Below are 23,740 nucleotides of genomic sequence, written 5' to 3' on the forward strand. Positions count from 1 at the left end.
CAAGTTCAAGGCCAGACTGGGCTATAAAACAAGACTGTCTCAAAAACAAAAAAAATGTTTTAAGTAATTTTTAAGAAGATAATTCAAGCTCAGCTCTTCAAGAAGATATCTTAGAACTGATTCCATTCATCCCAATGGTAAGTACACAGACACAGTGACCTTAATATTTTTATTACCCTAGGTCTGGGCAACAATATATCTTAAATTTTAGTTGGTTATGTAGGCTTCTTCTTTTTTTTTTTTTTTTTTTGAGACAAGATCTTTCTACCTAGCTTAGGTTGGCCTCAAACTCAGATCCTCCTACCTCAGCTTCCTGAGAGCTGGGATTACAGATGTATGCCATCTCTTTTTATACAATGAATGCTATTTAACTTGGAAGAGACCATGAAGTCATATAATCTTTGCATACTTGTTCCCTCCCACCACACATTCAGATTTTTTTTTAGTAGAATTTCCACTGATTGGGATTTTTAAAATTCAGGGGTTGTGAAATTGCCAGACAGGTCTGAGGTTTTTCTTACCAAAATCAACCCATAAAAGATTGGAACAATGGATGAATTTTGTTTTTCCTATGATAACAGAATGATTACATTTTTAAATAGATAAGTTTTTAAACATTTAACTAGTTATTATTTTTCCCAAATTCTCTGTCATTGGCCACACCCTTTCTGTTTTTCCAGTTCCTTATTTGTCTCCACTTCCAGTGCCACCATTCTAATTCTAGCTACCCTGGTCTCCTCACCTCTGAAAGAGTGGCCTCATGAATGGACATCCCTGCTTCATCCTTTTCATTCTCCACTTAGCAACACAGTATGTCAACCAGATCATGACACTTTCCACTTCTGAGTCAGTCTGTTTGTCTCCATTGCCCTCACACAAAAATCTAAAGTTCTCCAATATACTGTGGAAGATTTAGTCTTGCCTTCCATCCCTCATCCTGTTCTTACATGGCTTCTCAAAGGGGCCAAGCACCTTCCCATATCATTGTCCTACCAGGTGCCCCACATTGCTGTTCTCACATGGCCCCCTTCTCATCCTTCAAGTGTCAAGTCAATGGCATTTCCTCATTGAAGCCTTCCACCTGATCTGTATTGGGAGGTGGAATGCAGAGAGTTGAATCAGTATCCTCTCAGTTCATGGCATGCTACAGACATGGTTACTGGGAAGAATTCCTGTTGTTTTGTTTAGCTACTTCTCATTACTTTCCCCACTACTTCTCTGCTCCTGTCACCTTTCCTCACCATTAAGCAACTATTTTGATGTGTTTCAAGTCTACAACACTGTGACTTTGTAATGTATATTTAATTAACATAAATATATATGAATTGTATTGGTTTATTTCTTACCTGTTTGATTCAGCACTACCTTTAAAATTTTTGTCATTACGTAAACTCTTACTGTTATGAATACACTTCCTTTGCTTTTATGTCCCAGTGTGCATCCACACATTTGATTTCTGTATTGCCCAGTGATGACCATGTAGGTTGGCTCTAACCTCTAATATCATGAACAATGCTGCAAAGAATATCTTCAGGGAAGTCCCTTTTGGAGCCTCCGTGTCTCAGTGATATATTTGCCCTGATAATAGACTATATTCGTTTGTAATCTAAGTACTACCAGAACAGTAGCTCCAGGCTAATCTCCAACCAGTAATGTTTAAGGATCCCTGTCCTCACAATCTGCCAACATATGGCTGCTATTTTTGAAAATCTGATAATCATAAAAGTGATATCCTATTTCTGGTTTGATTTGAGCATCTTTATATGCAGTGTCATCACATAGGGATGTGTTCTGTGAATCCACAAAAGAATGCCCAGCTGAGAATGTGAGTGGGAGCTGAAATCCAGTCCATGCTGTGCATTGTTGTCTGGAGGAAGGGCTGGGTATTTCTAATTCTCACTAAAACAACATATAATCTCTCACTAGTACTTATCACATGCTTATTAGACACTTAGACCTTAAATTCTGAGAATTTCTAGTTTATATTGTTTCCCCCTTAAGTTGAAGGTCCTATATTTTCTTAGAGTTTTTAGTCCTACCTTGAATATTATTAATTCCTTTTGATTTTAGACCCTGCATATTTCTTCTCTCATTTCTGTCAATTGTTCAATTTGTCCATGACATTCTTCATTTAACAGAACTTGCTAATTTTGACATAATTAAAAATAGTCAAATTTTCTCTGTGTTTTTTAAATTATGGGATTTTGGTTTAATCCTTCCCTACTCCTAATTCACAAGTAGATTTCTCAAAATTATTTTACAGTATCTTTATAATTTCACATCTCACACCTAGATATTTAGTACTAGTGGAATACACAGGATAGTTATCTGATTTTAGTTTTCTCCACTTTCTAAGACCCCTTCATCTATAATGTTTGATGAGCAGTCCATTTCCCCTCATAACTTATAGTGCCATCTTGTAACAACATATTACTTCTGAACTCTGCTTTGTTTCATTGCTCTCTCTATCCACACTAAGGGCTAGAACATTATGTCTTATGTTATTTTGTGTGTATCTGGGTTGTAATGTGTATTTACTTATATGACTAAGTTCTACCATAATGGCAGATCATGGTCATTTCCAACAAATAGTGTTTAAAAGACCAATAAATAAAGGATTTTATTTTGCTTTTTTCCCCTCAAAATGAAAGTATTTCATATATTATTATTTTCTCACACAAATTTTAGAATATGGGTTTTGAAGTTTCTGTAAATATCCAGTGAGAATTTTTATTAACATACTGTTAAATTTAAAGATTACTGTGGGAGAGAATAAATCTCTTTATAGCATAAAGTCTAAAATAGAAGAATGTCTTTCCATGAAAGATTTCTTTGTTTTCTTTTAATAGGTTTCTAACATGTTTTTCAATGAAATCTTATATATTCATCAATACAAATGTGAATATTCTTTTATTATTTTAATATTGGACTGATTTGTCATAGAAGAAAAGTTATTAATTTTGGAATTTGTATATGGCAATCTCATGAAATTCTCTAATAAATTCTTATAGTTTGTATATTGATTCTGTTGGCTCTCTTAGATAGGTTATTATCTACAAATAAGGGCACATTTATTTCATTCCTATAAAATCTTAGAACTCATATTTCTTTCCTAAAAGCTGTAGTCAGAATTTCAGGACTATGTTAAACTATAGTAATGACAATAGGTATCCATGCCTAAATCTTAAAAGAAAAATATTTCCAGGTGCTGGTGGCTCACACCTGTGATACTCACTACTCAGGAGGCAGAAATCAGGAGGACCTCTGTTCAAAGCCAGCCTGGGTAAATAGTTTGTGAGACCCTATCTTGAAAAACACTTCACAAAAAAATAGGGCTAGTGGAGTGGCTCAAGATGTAGGCCCTGAGTTCAAGCCCCAAAACTGCAAAAAAAAAAAAAAAAAAAAAAAAAGAAAGAAAAATGAGAAATATCTAACTATTTGCCAATAAGTTTAAATTCTTCCATAGGTTCTGGTTGCATTTTTTTAATCAAGTTCAAGAAGTATCTTTTCATTCCCAGTTTAAAAATTAAATTGTAAGCAGACTTTGCACTTAATGCTTTTTATTCCTTTAGTAAGAAAATTCTAGTTTATAGTCTATTTCATGTAACAATGATATATTTTCTGATGGTGAACCATGAAGTACAGACTTGGCAGGATATGGCTAGTAGGCTAACAATACTCCATTAGGAATGATTAATTTCCTCTCAAATCAGTTTTCTTTAGGATGAAGACTATTTTCTTTATCTTTACATTCCAACTCACCTGAGTTCTATGTTGTTCATGTTGTTAACAAGATATTTTGGTTGAATAAATGGAGGGGAAAAGGCAGATATATGAACAGAGACAATTTTAGATTGTAAGAAATTTCTGAATGGAACAGCCATTTGAAGTCCATGAGAACTGATTGAAAATGCTGTATAATTTTATACATTCTTAAATAAAAATATATGAGATCCATGGAGAAGTTATTATTAATAATCTATGACCTTTAAGTGGTTTTTGCTGCTGAGTAAAGATATTATTTCAAACCCATGCAATTCTTTCCAGGGGCAAAATACTTTTTATAATGATGGCAGTTATAAGAGAAAGTGATATTGGATATCCTTTAACCATTTATTCTTCAATCAACATATATTTATTGTTCAGTGGGAAAGACTCAGTCTCTACCATTGGAAGCTTATTAGACCAGTAGGAGAAGATGTCAGGGAGCTATACAAATAAATATTTAATTAGATATTTATGTAATAGGGGAATTTTTCCTACATGGGAGCAGGTAGGAGAGCGGAGAAAGTTCTCCAGTAGGAAGAAATAGGTAAGCCGAAATAAACTGGACAGAATTTTATGATTCTTGAGCTGCAATGTAGATTTTCCATATGTAGAATGAGCACAAAAGCTTGGGGTACAACAGGAAAGAGGGAACATATTTGACTATTGTCTGGGATAAACTCCCAAGGTTAGCAGCTCTTAGGACCTGACTGTGATTCTACACTCCTCTCCCAAGGTGCCAAAGTATAGAGATACTCAGGAATAAGACAACAAGTGCTGATGAAACATCTATTTAACCTGACAGACAGGAATCTGGAATTAAACTGAGCGTCACACTTGGCTTCTGTGACAATGAATGGGAGCAATGGATATATATATATATATATATATATATATATCAAACACTAAAATGAGTGGTATTTGACTCTAGATAGGATGCTAATATTCCAACCTAATCCAACTAGCACTTCACAAATCACCTTTTTCTTGAACAAAACACACATATGTAGTTGTTATCTAATTAGCTGAACAGTAGCCTTTTCAGAAACTGGAGTTACTATGTTGTCTAAAGAGCAGCATCAGCTTTATTGCACATCTTCAAGATTTGGCTGATGTTTCTTCATCTCTGTTTATCATTCACTGTGTGCACATCATAAATCAGAGATCAATCACATTTGAAGAAGTGATGAAGGAGGGAATAGACTGGGAAATTTTGTGGAGGATATACAGGTAGATTATTTTAGTGTCATATAATTTAGGTCTTCAACATATAAACTTAAATATTTTATAAATGGCTGGCAGTTAAAAACATGCTAAATTGGTAAGTAAACTGAATTTTTCAAGCCTAACAACAAGTGTTTGACTCTAGGAGACGTGGAAGACAGAATAATTTAAGTGAACAGCTCTACAGTCAGAAAAACTAACACTGTCATTTACTAACTGATTGACCATGAACAAGTCACTTAACTTCTCTGAGCATCACTTTATTTTTCTACAAAACATTTCCACTTTCTAAGAAAATGTATGACACGAATTACCATGTGTAAAGAATTTAAATGAGTCTATAGGATATTAGCATATTCAATAAATTTGGTATTTTTATTGTTACTACAATGAAAATAAGGTTTTTTTAAACCTTTCTTCTCTACTATGATAACTTCCTAAACTTTAAGGGCTAGAAAACTACATCAGGTAACAGGCAAGTACCTACAACCTTCACAGTAGCTATACTAGCCTCCAGGAGTTTACTGGCCACTGGAAAGATACTCTTTTGACTCATTATAGCCTCCTTTGGTAGCTTCTGTTCCCAAAAACATTTTGATAATTCTCAATTTATAATTCCTCCCTCTTTGAACTTCAAACATTTATCTGCTTATTGGATACCTCCCAACACTTAAAACTCAACAGGTGCAAAGCTGAACTCACCAGACCAGCAGACCAGGTCATTTCCTTCTTTTTTCTCAAACTCAGATGTGAGATGAGAGGCAGGTTTGGTTCAGTTGACTGGTGGAACTGGTACTTATTTTCTCATAAATCTATTACACATTAGAAAAGATAACTTTCCAAAACAGAAGTTACTCGTCAGTCATGGATAAATGAAAGGCATGCTTCTCTTCTAAATTATTCAACAAGCCATTCAAAGGATCTTGAGCCTTAAGTTATAATGTCAACAGTCACCTGGCTCTAGCAGCCAAGAATCTAGAATAATTTCTTCTCTTTTCTATCTTATTGCCCTCAACCTTGTTTCCAAACTAATCATCTGACGTTTGGCCTTGCCCTTGGCTCCCCAACATAATGGCCTAATAACCTGTCAGAAGTGCAAATCTACTCGTTTCTGCCCTCATCAACTGACTCCAATTGTTTCATATGTCCTAGAGTATAAGTTGTAGTCTCTGTGTAACTCTGTCTTCACCGGCCCAGCTTTCTTAGAGACTCTTGATTTCACATTTTATTTCAGTAATACTGACCCATTTTCTCTTTCAGGTCATGCTGTGTGGTGACTGTAATTTCAATGATGCCTTTCAGGCAGCATATTTCCAAGAAGAGCTCCTTGACTTCTTCAGCCTGGACTAGCTGAAGACTTTGGAGGAGGGGGACCCATGGATCCCTGGTATATGCCTTCAGTGCTTAGGGCACTGCATGGACATCACCTCCCATCAACCATGTAGTGAATTTCTTTAAGTCAGGGTTTTTCTGTCCAGTATTCTTAACACTATACTTAAACTATATGAAATTCAAATGTAGTCAATAAGAAAATATATTACAAAGATGTTCAGACAGAACTAAATCAAAAGTTCTCGACATTGGCTGTATAGAGAAAACATATAAGAATCTTTAAAAACTATAGATGCAATAATTCACTCCAGTCAGAAGCTTGGGGGGGATCTGGGTGCTTGGACATTTGTAACTGAAGTAATTACATATGCAGCTAAGGCTAGGAACCAACTGCCCAAATGATCTTTGGGCAAAGGTTTGGTGAGTACTAAGCTTGAAACAGATGATGTGTTGATCTTAAGGCAACTTTATTCATAAAATTCTATAATGGTTTCTCAAAATATTCTCCCCACACATTACAACATTTGTTATGTATTAAAGTTGTATGGATAACTTGGTGGATTAGCCAGGTACCAGTCTGTGTGTGACCCCATGACTTTTACATTCTTGCAAGACCATCCACCAAAAACACACAAGAATACTGCAACAGAATAGCAGCAAGGGAACATAGGAGGAGTAGGTTTTAGATTCTTATGCATTCATGTCATGCTGTAAGAAAGGAAGTCTCAAATATAAGTACTTCCTGGTTCTCTTGAAATGCCACTTTTACAACACTCAAACCATTCTTGTCTCTTTATCTATGGTAATCACTGTGATGAACTGTAAGTTTGCTTTCTTTTATACTATCTGGGCCTACTGTTATAGAGGCAACACCTCATCTTGGTTCCAGATGCTTTTTATAACTAACAGGTCTAGGTAAAAGCTCTACAGGGAATAAGAAAGGCCAGTTTGGAATTATTATTATTATTACAAAAAGTATTAGTGTTTATGGAGAAGTAAGTAATTTTCCCATTTAGAATTATTTCTGAAGCTGGGTATAGTGGTTTGTGCCTATAATTCAACCACCGAAGAGGCTAAGACAGGAGGACTGCAAGTGCAAGTCCAGCCTGGATTACAGAGTAAGATCCTGTCTCAGAAAACCAAACCAAAAGAGGAGGAGAAGTAGAGGAAGGAGGAAGAGGAGAAAAAAAGAAGAGTGCTTTCTAAGAAAAGGAATGTTTGAAAAATCAACATAAAAGATAAAAAAAGTGGAGGGATCCTTTTTAAATGATCAACAAAATGCTTGGAGAAAAATATCCTGGAGTATTGCAACTTCAAAACTAATATTCAAACTCTCAATGTGCTTGATTAAAAAAAGTTTAATGAGCCATAAAATAAATAACACTTTCATTAAATATTAAATAAATTATTTACAACTTGAAAAAATACTTTTTATCTCCATGCATCTCTTTATGTACAGAAATAAGACTTAGCATAAAAAGTGACAATTAAAAGTTTAAAACCCTCAGAAGAGACAGGTTCCATTTTCTTCAATGAAAGGAAGACCAACACATGATTTATAGTTGTGACTTGGCAGTGACCTCGACCTGATATCCTGTTAGAAAATAAAGTATTAAAGGTAAGCTCAATTCAAACATAGCTTTAAGACAGTTTTAAATAAAAATCAGGAATCAGAATTTCTGTAATTTTTTTGTAAGCTATCTTATGGAAATGCTAAATATTTTTCAGAGACAAACTGTCACTTTGGCTTGAAACCCTCTTTCATTTCTTCTTACGTTATATGAGTAGTTAGGTGGAAAATTACAAGTGCTTGTATGAATTGAATAAAATTTCCTTAGTAAAAGAAAGCAACAGAGCTGGTAGAGTGGCTCAAAGTGATAGAGCACCTGCCTAGCAAGTGTGAGGCCCTGAGTTCAAACCCCAGAACCGCAAAAAAAAAAAAAAAACAAAGACAGAAAGAAAGAAACAACAGCCATGAAAAATAATTTTCCTAAACAAATATACACAGTGGCCATAATTGCAAACAAAGATTAAGTGGTTTGGTGTATTTATGATATACAGCTAATCTAGGATAATTAGTACCAAGGGCATAATAATAGTAGCTACCATTTAATAGGTAGCCACTAAATGCCAGCACAGCATATTCCTTTCCTAAAATCATTCTGGGACCTATACTGAGAAACCTCAATGACACTAAGTAACCAAAAATCAACCTTATTTATGTTGGTGATCTTAGCTTCAGTAGTTAAGCCAATACATTTTTAAAAATTGATGCAATAACAATTATCCATTTCATGAGTTATGAGACTAATTCTCTAACAGGCTCACAATGTAACATCTGCACCTAACCAATAAAAACTGTAGTGGTTCTCCAAGCATCAGAGCCACCTGGAATGTTCATTAAAAACAGAAATTCTAATTCAGTGGATTTAGGTTGAGCATAGAAATATAACATTTAATAAGCATCTCAAGTAACTTTCAAATCCAACGAAGGTGGAAAATCAGTAAGTTAAGGATGTGACGTCATCTTTCCTAAATGTCTAAGGAAAGACATTTACTTTCATTATCAGTGAAACACCCATCTTTATACTTTGCCTTCTGCCTACAACATTTTACAAAAAATAAAAATGTAGATTCTTACTAATCCACTCATAAATTTGTAAACCCCCTTCCCCTTACCTCTTTTCTTTAAGGAGTATTCAAGCTCCTGTCTCACTTTCTCACCTTTTCAGTGCAAGTGTCCTAACCTTGGCTCTCTGAGATCTCATCCTTTCATTATAACCAGATCTAACAGTCATTTGAAACAGCCTGTTCTCTAAATTTTCCAAAGTGATCTATTCCATCTCTCAGTATTGCCCTTCCTTTCCCATTCATAACTGTCTGTCCCAACCTTATCAGTCTTTCTAGACTTGTTTCTGATGCCACCCTGAATACATACCCTTTCGTGTTCCCTAGATGTATCCCACTGGATTCTTTCTTTCATTAGAAACTTTTCATAATCCATTGGTTCCTTTCTTACAACATTTTACTTCCTTCAGTATTCTAATTCTTTACATTTTTTCTTATCTATTAAACATTAAGTTCCTTGAGAAAGGATTGGTTTCTCCCACATTTAGATTCCTTTTAATACTGCATAAATATATAGTCCATTCTCATTATTGAACTCAGTTCAATTCTCAGTAACTTTATTTGTATCTATAATTGGGAACATATTTCTCATTTTTCTTGAGATAACAGTGTTGTATTTTTCAAAATTATAGGATTTAATCAAACAATAACTTTTAAAAGTCAAACCTGTATTACCTTCAGTTATGCAGTAGCATGTGTATTTGCATGTTCCTGTCGAAGTTTCTTTCGTTCCTCTGCTTCTCCTTCATACTCCCTGAAGCATCGTTTTCGAAGGCTGAAGGGGACAAGACACTACTGTTATCAAGTACTACTCATTTGTACTGTGATGTTTTCACTAAGTACAAATGCTCTTTTTAAAAGGGAAATTTATGTTGCTTTTGTATAAACACATTTCCAAAGCACTGAAGTTTAAATGTATATTCAAGATGCAAACTTTCAGAAGGCATGGAACATATCCATATGTCTTATTTTTTCCTGCAAAGTTTAGCATAGTTGTCATACACAAATGGAGAAGATGATAGGATAATTTTACTATAGAAGGATTTTAAGCTTACAAAAAGGAATTTAAATGATTAGAACTTTTAAAAGCCATCTTATAAAACAAGTTGTGTTTTATTTATTTCTAAATATAAATCATTTTTCTAGTTTTATTTATTGCTACTTTCTATTTTAAAACCTGTATAGTTTAAAAATCTTTTGGTGTTGTAAAAGCAATTCTACTTTCAGTAGGTCTTTAATCATTCTACTAAACATTCTCTTAAACTCATCAGAACTTTGGTTGTGATGTTTAAAGCAAAAATTATCTTCAGTTATGAAAAAAACATCAATTGTGGCTTAGGCTTAATGTCTGATACATTTCAAATACAAGAAGAAGCTGAGAGAAAAGGAGAAAAACCACTGCTTTATTTTAAGAGTACCAACATGACAGTCATCTCATGTTTTTCCAAAAGATTATCAAATATTGTGAAGTTGAATAACTAGAAATTATTTTGTTTTATCTTTCTATGTCAAATAATAATGGTTTTTCTGAGGGTATCTTTCCCAAACACATTTGCATATCTGGCTTTAGGTATTAGAAGATCAGAATAAATTCTACAGCACACAAAACATATTTAAACTGCACATCAAGCTTTATGTACGTGATAAAACATTTTATGTGTCATTTTATCACTATCTCATCTGCATTTAAGATAGCAGTAAACAATGACAGAAGATAACCCCTTGTTTCCTGAAGGGTAGTAGTGGTAAATCGAGTACACAATCCAGTTGTTAAAAGTAATTTACAAAGACCTAAAATTAGAATAATGAGTCCATTGCTTTTCCTGAGCTCCAGTAGCACATGAGTCATCCTAGAGCCATTCATGTCCTCCCCCAACTTCCCTTATTCAGTAACTTCTGTTTGACAGACAATACCAGTTTGATGTACCCATCAGTGCCTACTACCTAGAACAATCTAGTTCTAGCATTCTTTGGTCATGAAGGGAAACATGTGATCTGTTGCACAGGGAAGATACTGAAGAAGTGGAACAGTAATAGAGTTGTTCTAGCTTCCTACACCATGCCATATGGAGGAAATGTTTTGTTTTGTTTTTTAATAAGTTCCCACACTTAAAACAAAACATGCATAAGCTGTAGCTAAACTAGAACTGTTGCTATGAAGTTTTTAACTCAGAATTTTGCATTATAATATGAGCAGAGACATGCTTTTTAGGGGCTACTGATCTGAAGCTCTTTGTGATTTTTAGTACAAAACAATGTGATGCTATGAACCTACTAGGAAGAAGACCTTAATTAATTTCTGAACAACTTGTTAAACTTAAACTATTAGCACTTTCTGAGATTCAGTAGTAGCCATGAGTAGAAATATATTATGCAATTAAACCATCAATATTTAAATTCAAAAAATTTCTAGTTCTAAAAAAGAGCTTTACATGTTAAGTTTCAATAGTAGGCAAAGTAATAGAAATTTTGACTATAGTCTGTCCAAAGATCACATATCACCAACAGAATAACTCATCTAAATATGATAGAAATACTGAAAAATAATTAACCTGCCATGATTTTTCTGGGAATTTTTAAGTAGTGTCAAACTTACTGGACTGTAATAACAATGGCGATGGCTGTGAAGCTCACAGCAAAGACAAAGGCAGCTATGGCTGCTAATGCAATCTTTGATAAATCAATGTCGACCATGCTCTGAGTCTTCATGGACTTTTCTCCACACCGTTCACCAAAGTAATCCTGATGGCATCTGCAGACAATCCATTTTTAAAAGTTGTAATTGCTGAAAACATTCTCCATATTTCAAGTTTACTACCTAGTCATAAGCAATCATTTAACTGTAACACCTTAAAAAGTCCTGTCATATATTTGTATTTCAAAATCATGAGACATTGAATGCATTGCAGCTAAAGATCTATTAGTATAAGAACAAGTTGAGATTAGTTTGGGTGTGATATTCCAAGAAGACACACCTTGTCATTCATTGTGATAAGTTCAATGACTTGATATGCAGTTAAATACATTCCACTATTATTGAATATGTTAGCAGCTTTAGGGGTGGTTTAGAATAACAAGAAAGGTCATGTGAAAAGTACCTTAAGGTCTTTTTTTGAAATATATATATATGTGTGTATGTATATATTCTATATATACATATATATTCTATATTTTAAAATATTACATTTTAATTGGTTATGTAAGTACATACATCTTCTTGGCCCACAAAGCCTAAATGTCTACGGTCTGATCCTTTAATAAAAAGTTTATTGACCCTTCGTTTACATACTGAAAAAAATAAATGGTTTTCTGTAGGTAGGGGTTTCAAATATGGTGCAGGAAATATGAAATTCTATATAATTTTTAAAGCTTACGTGCATGTTACTGCCTCCAGGTTCTCTATATATTTGCATTCTCCATGAATGCAGAAATTTTGAAATTCTGCATCACATGGATTTTTCTTCTTTTTGTTTCTTCTATTTTTTCCATTTTTGCCTCCCTTTTTCTTTCTTTTGGGTTTATCTGAAGTCCTTTCACTTTCTGTCTTGTTTTTCTTGGGTTTAACTACCTGCTCAACTGAAAGGAAAAGGAAATGAAATTTATTCATCTTGAATATTATTTTGGATATTGAGAAAAAGAAATCATGAGTGACAGCTCATGTGGAAAACAACCATGTTCGTCTAATTACTTCACACAATAAACACAATAAATTGGCAGAGAATATTTATGTTCTATGGCACTTAAAATTCTGAAAAGCTTAACTATTTTATTAGCTTATACATATATTTTGAATTGATTTGTGTCATTATTGTTAGTAGGGCTTATGTATTCATTAAATATTTTAAATAATTCTTGAAATTTTCATACATTCCAAAGTTTTGGTAAATCCCAATCATGGTCACATGTATTTTTATCCATGTGTTATAGATGAGGAAACTGAAATTGTGTGAAGACAAATAACTTGTCCTAGAATAAGCATCTAGAAAATGACCATACTGGATGTCAAAGTTTGTTATTTTTCTACTATACTGGACAATGCCATTGGTTAAAATGGAACTTGGGTGGTATTTGTTGCCTTCATTTACCCTTAATGGTCTTTGGCTCTACATCATAGTTGGGAATTGGTGGGCACTACTTAAGTGTGGAAAAAACTGAAAAATATATATCAATTTTTTAGCTCCCAGGTTATAATCAATCATAATTGATACTTTCCAAAGGGCTCATCTGTGTTTGATTTATTTGAAAATAGTCCAGCAATATTTGTGCTTGATACCTCCAAGTCTGATGTTAACTTACGAATCTATAGAACTTTGTTCATTCTTATACAAGGTGTGGCTCCCTCACATGCTAAAGATGGGGAGAGGAGGTTTCTATGCAGTGCTGTGCATTTTGTTACACTAATCCCTTAGTAGGTTTACATGATTGAGAATTCAGCAATCAGAGCCCAGTGAAAAGAGAAAATACTATTTAGTCATAAAAGTTCTGCAGTGCCTATTAAATAGAAAACATTAGAAAGGCAGTGAATGTTAACAAGGGTATCAAAGATAGAACCTCTGTGATCAAGGAAATGACAAATAAATATTATTACTATTTTAGCATGTTGTTACAAATAACACAAAAGTTAAATTGGGAGTAATATTACATAGGTGTTCATGTGATTTTTATATTGATATTTTTCTTTGCTTAAATAAAGAGCCAAGTAAGAGTAAGTTCTCGTAAGAGAAACATTTTAAATGAATATTACTGTACTTTATCAGATACATTGCAAATCTCAAAAAGAAATCATAGTCACTGTGTTAGATATTTAACTGAACAGCCTGTCTAAAGAGTTCAACCAATGATCTCATGCTGGTTTATAATGCATTGCAATTTTGAGCACTAGCCATTTGCTCCACTAATAATTTGGTCTTCTGAAGTGTTAGCAACTTAAAGCATCAAGGTGCTAGACACCTTGATGGTCTAATCTCATCCCTCCCCACACATAGAAGCTGAAGTTTAGAAGCAAGAGAGTGAAGTGTTCACTAAGGTTTTTCTCACCAACAACTTCTCCCAGTCAGTGCACTTGTGCCACCACTTGCACTTCCTTCACCAACTCTGGAAGCCAGGAGGAGGAGTCAGAGAAACTGGTCTGGAAGAGCTCTGAAACCATTTTGCCCTGCCTCCAAGGTGGATGCTCCTGGGATATTTACATCTGATTTATTAATGGTCTCTTCTTCCTTCAAACTCCAAAGTGATGTGAGGGCAAAAAACCCCCACATCTCCTTTTTTGTTACTCTCATTTAAGCAAAGGTCTTTAGAAAAGATTAGCAAAAGTGAAGGAAACCATGAGTCACTGACAAATGGGATTTGGGGTTAAATCAGGATTATACAATAAAAAATCTATGCTTCTTTAACATTTCTAGAAGGTATGATGATTCTTGTCACCAGTTTCTCCACAGTTCACATTTAAAAGCACTCAATTCCTTGTGTCCCATTACTTCTTTCTTTTCTGTGTTAAAATGCAGTTATTTGGAGAAGGGTGGCGTGGGGGAGGGAATACAAATGCTAAGCTACAAAGCAGATAGGAATGGTTAATGACTACTTCTGTCTCTCAGAATAGAGGTCATGTGGCACAGTGGGAAAGAACCTAGTGTCTGGAATCAAATAGACTGCCATTTTAATTCTGGTTCAACTGCTTGCTACCTGTGCACACTTGAACAACACAACCTTCCTGAGCTTCAGTTATGGTATTTGTAAAATAAGAATAACAATTCTTACTTATAAAGTTGTTGTAAAGATTAAAGTTAAACATAAATCACTGATTGATGTTCTGGAGATGTAGGATGTGCCTACATACAGCTCTTTAGAGAGTATGCAATAGATACATACACAAGAAAGCCACTGGAAAAATCTGGGGAGCTGTCTGTTTCTTCTGAAGCAGCTTTGTTCAGATAAACCCACATCTTGTAGACAACATTTTCCCTTTATTCTCTACTCACCTCTGACTGATTCATCCACAATATAGCCAGCTATCCGTGGCTCATTATCATACTCGTCTGAATAGTCATAGTCAGTTCCTGAGGACAGTTCACTACTGGAAGGCATTTCACTTACAGGAGAAATGTCCCTTCCTGAGGACATCTCACTTCTTGAGGAAGTCTCAAGTCCACTAGTTCTGTGGTCCCCAGAAAATAGCTCCCCTTTCCCAGAGGAGGTGTCATTGAGGTCCAGTCCAGCAGCACGATGGCCTGCAGGGAAGGAAGAAGGAGAGATGAAGAAAGGAGTTTTTCTCACCAGTCAGCTATGTTAGCTAGAAGTGTTTATCTCCTGATATCAAAGCAGTTATTGCACATGTGCTATTGTTGTGACTCAGTCACTTATGAAAGCGACTTCACATTTTGCCAAGAAGCAAAGTCAGCTGTTACAATTACAGAGCTTCTTTTATTCAGGTATTCTTTTCACAGAGAGTCTACGTGAGTTTCCACATTTAAAAAAAACTACCAAATTGATCCAACATAATCATTTTACAGTTCTTGTCTAAATATCTCCATCACTTCACATTCAAAATGTTTCCTGTTTGATAGAATGTTATTCCACCCCATTTTAATAGGTTCCAGATACGAGCATCAACTCGTAAAAGAATGTGTGTATAAAAGGTGAAAGTAATGCAAATAGAGGCTAATCAATATTATTGTCATTTCCCACTATTATTACTACATAGGAAATAAACTTGAGCGCTAGGGACGACTTTAAGAGTTTCAAGCCCCTGCATTATCATGATTTAATGGGGGGAGGTGTCTCAATTAAAAGGTGGCAGATGGTTGCTTTTAGATTCTCTCTGGGACAAAGTGAATGCCTCTAGAAAGGCAAAACTAAAGTCACTAGACAGGTGATGGGGAATTTAGGCAGGGGGCAGCAAACGCTGCCAGGAATTCACCAGACTTGAGGAAACCACTTCACCTTTCTGGACCTCTGTTTCTTTATCTCTGAAAGAAAAGGTTAGGATCAAATGATCTCTAAATTCTCCATCAGCATCCCGTCTGGGACGCGAGAGACAGAAGTACCTCCCCTCTGATCACCTCCCGCTGGACAAATTTCGGGGCGCCGCAGGGCGTTTTGTGGAAAGCAGCAGCAAAGTTCGTGGAGCGCCAGCTTCTTGGAGCCTGGGGAGGCGCGGGGCACTAGAGCGCCACAGGTGCTCACCTGAGCCGAGGATCAGGAGCCACAGCACCACGGGCGCCCGCGGCGGCAGCGAGGCTCTCATTGGTCCTTCGGGACGGCGGAGTCTCGGTCTCTGGGGCAACTCGGATGGCGGCGACCGGCAGGGGCTGGGAGAGAGGAGAGAAGAGCTCGTGCGCGCGGGTGCGCAAGGCCCAGCCCGGCCGGCTGCGGGTGGCGGGAGCAGCCAGCGCCCTGGGCTCGCCCGGGATCTCGGCGGCGGCTACTGAGGTGTGCGAACATTCCGCAGGCGAGCCGCGCACCTGCCGCTTTATAGGGCGGGCCCGGAGGGAGTCACACCGTGACGTCACGGCCGCGGCCGTGGGTGGAGGCCCGGGGCCGCAGCAGAAGTCACTACCCCAAAACCGCACACGGATGACGGGGTCCGCCGCCCTCGTGCGCAGAGAGCCGCTGGGAGGAAGTGGGAATTCAAGCTCCAGCTGCGAAGACAAAAGGGATCCCATCCGTGTTCCGGAGTGGGAGTGGAGTGGGGGAGCTGGTACCTGACAATCCAAAGTCCCAAAGTTTCCAAGGATCTGAAAGACTTCTGGGATGAACTTTGGTTGTAACAGACAGGGTTTGAATAGAAAAGGTTCGTGTCCACGTGTAAACGTACATTAAGACCAGGAGTGAGGGAGCAATGGTGGCCTGAAGTCTTTAATGAGGACAAATGAAATTCATTAAACCAGAAGGCACAGCTTCCGAAGGAGGAGTGGCTTCAGTAAGACAGGCTTCCATCTCAATCACTGGCCCTTTCCCACCCACTTCTGTGAATGACCAGAGTTTCAAACCGCCCTTGTGGCCTAGGTCCCTCATCAAAATTAGTACTTACTGACCATTCATCATTGCCAAGTTATGCATTTAAAATTTTACCTACCCCCATCTCACTCAATAACCTTGCTCCATTTTATAGGAAGAGAAAGGGCAGATTTAAAAACACAATTCACACAACTGCTGGCAATGGCAAAAACCAGGTCGATTTGATTAAAATTCATCTCGCCCTGAAGACTGCTTCTTGCCACTCTGATAAAGGAACTTAGTATTAAACTAAACCCTCTTTGCAAAGAGGGTTTCTGGGCAGTACAGTATTTAGCCTAAAGAACAGTTTCTACTGGTAGTCTTTTGGCATTTGGGCAAAGAGTAGTGCCAGAGCTTCTGCAGTTCAAATTCTAAGGTAAAAAGGCCAGTTTATTTTGAATCCAACAGGGCATTTAATCAAGACAAGTAGACAAAATGAGGAGGAGGGTGAGAGCTGCTTAATTTGATTAACTTTGATGGAGTGGAGCACCAGAACTGGATTTTTCTTGATTTAAGGAAGAGAAACAAGTTGCATTCTCTCTGTTTCCTTGACCCGGAGATACACATCTCTTTCCCCCACTGTGCCAGTAAAACAGCCTTTTTAGGAATGTCGGTCACAGTGCATTTGTCCTAATTCTGAGAAACTTTTTGAAAGTTTACTTACTTCTTAATGGTATATCGCAGTGAGTAGGCTAAATAATTCTGTGGTTTTAGTAGGTGAAATGAATAAGGGTTGTGAATCTTGCCTTCTTTTCTATTAATGGTTGTTGAAAGTGTATTTTATAAGCCACCTGTTGTATTTTTTTATGTGGGGAATGTAGAGAGGAGATTAAACAACGACCATTACCTGTTTTTCAGGAGCTCAGTGGTATGCCAGATCCATACATAAGTAATTCTATTATATCTGATAACAAGAGGGGTTCAGAGAGCCATGGAAAGTAGTTACAGTTTAATTTTGCTTATGGGTATCAGAAAGCTTTGTGGATGGTGGAGAGGCCCCTCAAAGGCCTTCCCAGCAGGGAGTTTTGATGGAAAGACAGCCTGACTCAGGGTGTGACCAAGCGTGGGAACCAAGGCTAGAAAGGTGGCACTGCTCATGCCAGGGTGAAGTAGGGGCCTGCACTGTCATCTTCTTGGATGAGGCTATTGTGATTCAGAGAGATTCAGGCTTGCCCACAGATTTCAAAAAGTGTTGGTAGAAGTTTTGTTTTGAGCTCAGGCAGTTGACCTACTCTGTTACACTGTTCTGTTCTTATAGGTTTCATATTTTGTTCCAGCCCTTTTTCCATTTTTTAATATACATATATTCAATTGATCAATAAATACTACTTATATTTATGATGTACAGCTGATATTTTGATATATGTGTACACTGTGGCTGAATCAAGCTATTTGACATATGGATTAGTTTCCATTTTCTTTTTTTTGTGAAGTATGTACAAGTTGTACATATCATTGGAAACTTTCCACTTTCTGTTTGAAGTGAGAATGAACTCTTTGTCTTAGAAATTGCTTGTTTCCCAGTTGATAATTCGGAGAGTGATAATTGACATTTCTGCACTATAGAACCCAGCATATCGGGGAAGAACATCTCAATGCTCAGAATGAACTTTTGAACCAATATAGTTTTTCATATACAAATTCTACCACATGCTAGGTTTGTTAGCCAAAGACTCAGATTCCTCATCTAAAACTAGGAATAAAAATGACTAGTTTCTGTTAAGCAGATCAAATGAGGCAAGATACATCAGGTAGCACAGATGTAATGAGTGCTCAGTACATGGGAGCTAGCATGATTAAGCTTGACATTGTGATGGGTACAGTATGGTAAGTACATTGAAAAACTGAGTGACTTTTATAATTGGAGCTACTCACAGAACATGAGATAATCCTGTTCAATATTTTCAAGGCATGAACTTTGTACTACACATGAATAGTAAGCATTTAGGGCATTTTATGATGCATCATAGAGCAGCATAGGCCCTCGTCATGATTGCATCACAGTGCAGCACCCACTTATGTGTCATGGCATTCTGGAATATGTGCATGAGCAGGAAACCAGCCCCATGTACATGTAGGACTTTACATTCTGCGTGCAAGGCAGCGGCAAAGAGGAACAATTTCAATAAATTCAAGTGGCCACTCAGCTTTGTTCTGATAAATTGATGATTCTTTCATCTACTATGAGATTAAGGACATCCTTAAGGGTAAATGCTCTTAATTATCCATTCATGTTAGTGACTAGCATCAGTGTCTTAACAATTTCATATGTGCAGTAAAAAAAAAGGTCTCAAGTTGATTCTGCTAAAAGTTGTGCTACAGACCAAAAGTCTAATTATGTGCTTGTTCATAAAATTGATCTTGAGTATTATTATCATTTTTATGATTCAACATGTAAACCCCAAAACCAAAATTAAGAAATTATTCAATGTATAAATAACATTTCTTAATATTATTAAGTGCATTGGCTCATTTTGAGGTGTATAATTTTCTACTTTTCACCTCATGTCTGTGAGTAGCTCCAATTATAATAAAGTCATTCAGTTTTTCAATGTACTTACCATACTGTACCCATCACAATGTCAAGCTTAATCATGCTAGCTCCCATGTACTGAGCACTCATTACATCTGTGCTACCTGATGTATCTTGCCTCATTTGATCTGCTTAACAGAAACTAGTCATTTTTATTCCTAGTTTCAGAAGAAGAAACTGAGTCTTTGGCTAACAAACCTAGCATGTGGTAGAATTTGTATATGAAAAACTATATTGGTTCAAAAGTTCATTCTGAGCATTGAGATGTTCTTCCCCGATATGCTGGGTTCTATACTGCAGAAATGTCAATTATCACTCTCCGAATTATCAACTGGGAAACAAGCAATTTCTAAGACAAAGAGTTCATTCTCACTTCAAACAGAAAGTGGAAAGTTTCCAATGATATGTGTAACTTGTACATACTCCACAAAAAGAAAAAAAGGTGAATCTTTTAGGTAGTTCATTTACTCAATATATTTTGAGAACTAGGCACTGAAGATAGAACTTCAAATAATTTATAATTTCTTCATTTTTAGGACCTTATATTCTTTTAAGGGGAAAAAGGCAAGATATAGGAAATGGTACATAAAAATATATAGTGAGAAGTGCTACATGTGAGTAATGTGGAGGAATTGGATTGGTGGAGGGAAATGAGGTAAAGTACAAGACAGCTCTTATATTTAAGGAGTTCTCTCTTTCTAGAAGTGAGTGATGGCAGGAGGAAATGGGAGGTTATTTTATTGAACAATAATAAGTGTGATACTCAGTGATATTGAGATAGACAAAGGAAAAATAAGGGATTCTGAGGAGATGAAGGTCTTGAATTGGGAAATGTATGGAGGGTTTTAGGACATTAATTTAGGAATCTGCTTGCCTAATTTCTCCTACACCTCTGTGAGGACTGGTAGACAGGAGCATTCTTTACTTCTTAAAGGAGTGGGGTAATCAGAATCACCTGAGAACATCCTCAAAATGTACATTCCATTCTCCTCTCTTAATTCAGTAGGTTTTGGGTGGGGTCCTGGCCCAAGTATTTTTTTAAAGAGCTCTCAAGAAAAATCATATGTAATAAGGAACAAGTCTATTATATAAAAAATATGTGAAAAAGTCCACAATAACCAATTTGTTGCTGGGCATGGTGTCAAATGCCTGTAATTCTGTTACTCCAGAAGTGGAGACAGATGTCTCAAAAAATAAAAGAAAGAAAAAAATTCAGAAATGTAATAATATCTATGGTAAATTATTGCTAAGACCTTATTAACTTGATTCTGAATGTAAGGCCATCAAACGGTTCTGCAACCATCATAAACTGAATAAGAAAGCATTCAAATTTCAGTATGTCATTCTTTCCAAATGTGGAACTATAGATAAAATTTGACATTTTATTATTTCAGAAAAATAATATATTAAAATCAAGTGACTGAAGTGGGCAAGGTCCAATGATAGGATTTTTATTGATTACCAATTTTAGTCATTAAGCAATTATTTCCTTGATTTTTTTCTCTTATTTCAGAAAAACACTTTACATGTACTTAACCTTTCTCTAGTACATTTTTATACCTTCCTTGTTTTCTTACATTGTACTTTTTGTCAATCTGATTATGACACAATCAAATACTGCATGATGACCAAGTTTTTATAGTTGCCAAACTCTCCTATTAGCTCTCTTGTTACTTAAAATTTGGCAACACACATACCCATAAGAATTTTGTGATAGTTTTATTAATGATAAATGATTGCTGCATTTATGCATTATGAATTCAGATCATGTCTTTAAACATTAATACATTTTTAGCAATGCTAAGTAGGCTACATCATATATTGATTTTAATGTATTGTCCCATGAACACAACTGGCTTTCATTTAAGACTTAAACAAGAGTACCAGTTTTATAGTATCATAAGTGAGAAAACTGCTAATTTGTTGTATAGGTCACTTCTATGCAGTCTGACCTAGGCAGGGAGGCAAGGACAGGTTAAACTACAGAGAAGATGGCTTTCGTGTGTCAAACTTCCCAGTGCTTTCTGAATATGGGCACAGAAATCACACAGCCTAATAAGAAAAAGAATTTGTTAGTTAATATGAAAAAAAGAAGTCAAGTGTTGAAATCATAGAAAAAGAGGTATTCAAAACCATCAGTGTATTCTTCAGTATTCTTTTTAAAATCAATAGCTTTGCCTTAAACATGGATTTATGTAACCCAAATGATTTTACCACCTGTGGTAGATGGTAATTTCGGTTCTAGATTTCTTTCCTTCCAAAGGAATTTCAAAAATTTTAGTTTTGATCAATTCTCAATATATCAAATCTTCCAACAAGATAGTTTTAATATCAAGTTGCTAGAAATTTGGGGATACTCAAGCATTACCTTTTATGAATTTTAGGAAAGATTTGGTTATTTAACAGTACCGTTAGCCTGAGCTATTCCTGATATGGTGATGGAGTGCTACTTAAATAATGGGAAAACTCTTAAAGAGTTTTTAAGAACTATAAAGTTGATTAAATCTTTCCATTTCAAAATGGTACTTAGTAGAATTTTTCTTTTTTCAAATTCGGTAAACTGTTATTTTACAGAACTGGGAATTGGTGATTCTGTTTATATAAATACAGAAACTCTTAATGCATTAACATTATAAAAGGATTTCACATACTGAATATACAAATATGAAAATTTTACTATGCTAAGCAATATTTCTTCTTTGATGGCCCATTTCAAGGTCTTCACCAATTTAAAATGTAATTATTGTTTCATTTATTGTATGATTGTTGTAATGTTTAATCATTTATCATGTAATCAATCAACATTATTAGACATCTATTCCTTGCTGCTTTTATTATTTTTTATATAAACTTTTATTTTTCAAATAGTTTTATAAAGCTTTTTTCTGGTGGCACTGGGGTTGGAACTCAGGGTAGTCTTATAATATTTTTGAACTAGAATACATTAATAATATGAGAATTTTTATTGTGATAATTCAATGCATGCATACAGTGTAGTTTGAACAATTACACCCCTTCCATTATACTCCAATCTCCCTCCCCCATAAACTTCCCCTTTTCAAATACTGTTTAATGGATTTTATTACTGTCTTCAGCATATGGATGGGTGGATGGATGGATGGATAGATGAATGGATGTAGCATACTTCGATCCTCTTCATCCTTTAGTATCCTTTCCTTTCCTCCCCACCCCTCCCACTCATTCCCCCTCAGACTGTCCTACTCTAATTGAAATAGAAAAAATAGAAACTTTTAAAACATGTTTTGCCTAAAATTCTATGCAGGAAAAACTTATGCAGTTGATACTTTAGAAAATTCTTATGACTGCCAGACAATTCAGTTTATAATAATTTGTAAAAACAATTCTATGTTAAAGAGCCAGGTGGGATGGCATGTTCTGTTATGCCAGTTATACTCAGGAGGTAGAGATCAGGAGATTTGCAGCAAAAGCCCACCCAGGCGATAAATGGACAAACAACAAAATGACACTCTGTCCCCCAAAATAACTAAAGCAAAAAATTACAAATAAAAATATAAAAAAGGGTTGGGGTTGTGGCTTATCAAATATGAGGCTCTGAGTTCAAACTCTGGTGCTGCTCCCCCCCCAAAAAAATTCTATGTTAAATTTTGTTTCTAAATCTACCTAATTTGGAGTCTTTGAAGATACATTTAGGCAGTACTAAATTCAAAGAGACAATTCATTTTTATTTTCCTGACCACAACACTACAATTTATACAAAATTATTAATTTTGATGTTATTTTCCATTCTTTCTGTATTCACAGATTTTGGTATAAAAGAGAAAAGGACACAGTATGAATAAGAAAAGGAAGATAGAAAGGAAAGTCTACACTTTAAAATTCATTTTTAAGAAAAAAACAAGCAAAGAAAGGAAAGTTGTATAGACACGTATTTATTAAAGAAATTTAAGGTACTTGTTACAAAAAATTAAGAACTGTATATATAATAGTATGAAACTCTTAACATAGTTACAAATTCTTATGTACATAGCATATATATGGAGATACACACATACGGAAATTCTGAAAGGACACAAAGATATTAATAATACTTATCTTTTGGTTAAAGAATTGATTGCTCTTTTGTATATCCTATTATCAGTGTAAAGATCATGCATTACTTCTATTTCTTAAGGTTAAAATACTCAAACTATACAAGATGTTCTCCCAAGTAAACTGATTTGGAAATTTCATAACTGAATACATGAGCTTTCCAGTAAGGATGTCAGTTTTGAGAAAGAATGA

General features: G+C 35.6%; 1 protein-coding gene across 1 annotated transcript; it reads right to left on the minus strand.

The window, feature by feature from the left end:
- Positions 1-6,848: 6,848 nt before the first annotated feature.
- On the minus strand, positions 6,849-16,374 carry Areg (amphiregulin). The gene is made up of 6 exons (XM_074042000.1): positions 16,132-16,374; positions 14,928-15,176; positions 12,324-12,525; positions 11,546-11,701; positions 9,625-9,724; positions 6,849-7,915 (listed from the first exon to the last, which is right to left on the minus strand). Exons 1-5 carry the CDS (start codon positions 16,190-16,192, stop codon positions 9,631-9,633), a joined length of 762 nt encoding a protein of 253 aa, XP_073898101.1. The 5' UTR covers positions 16,193-16,374; the 3' UTR covers positions 6,849-7,915; positions 9,625-9,630.
- Positions 16,375-23,740: the final 7,366 nt, after the last annotated feature.

This window comes from Castor canadensis, chromosome 9, assembly GCF_047511655.1.
Source record: "Castor canadensis chromosome 9, mCasCan1.hap1v2, whole genome shotgun sequence".
Taxonomy (NCBI): domain Eukaryota; kingdom Metazoa; phylum Chordata; class Mammalia; order Rodentia; family Castoridae; genus Castor; species Castor canadensis.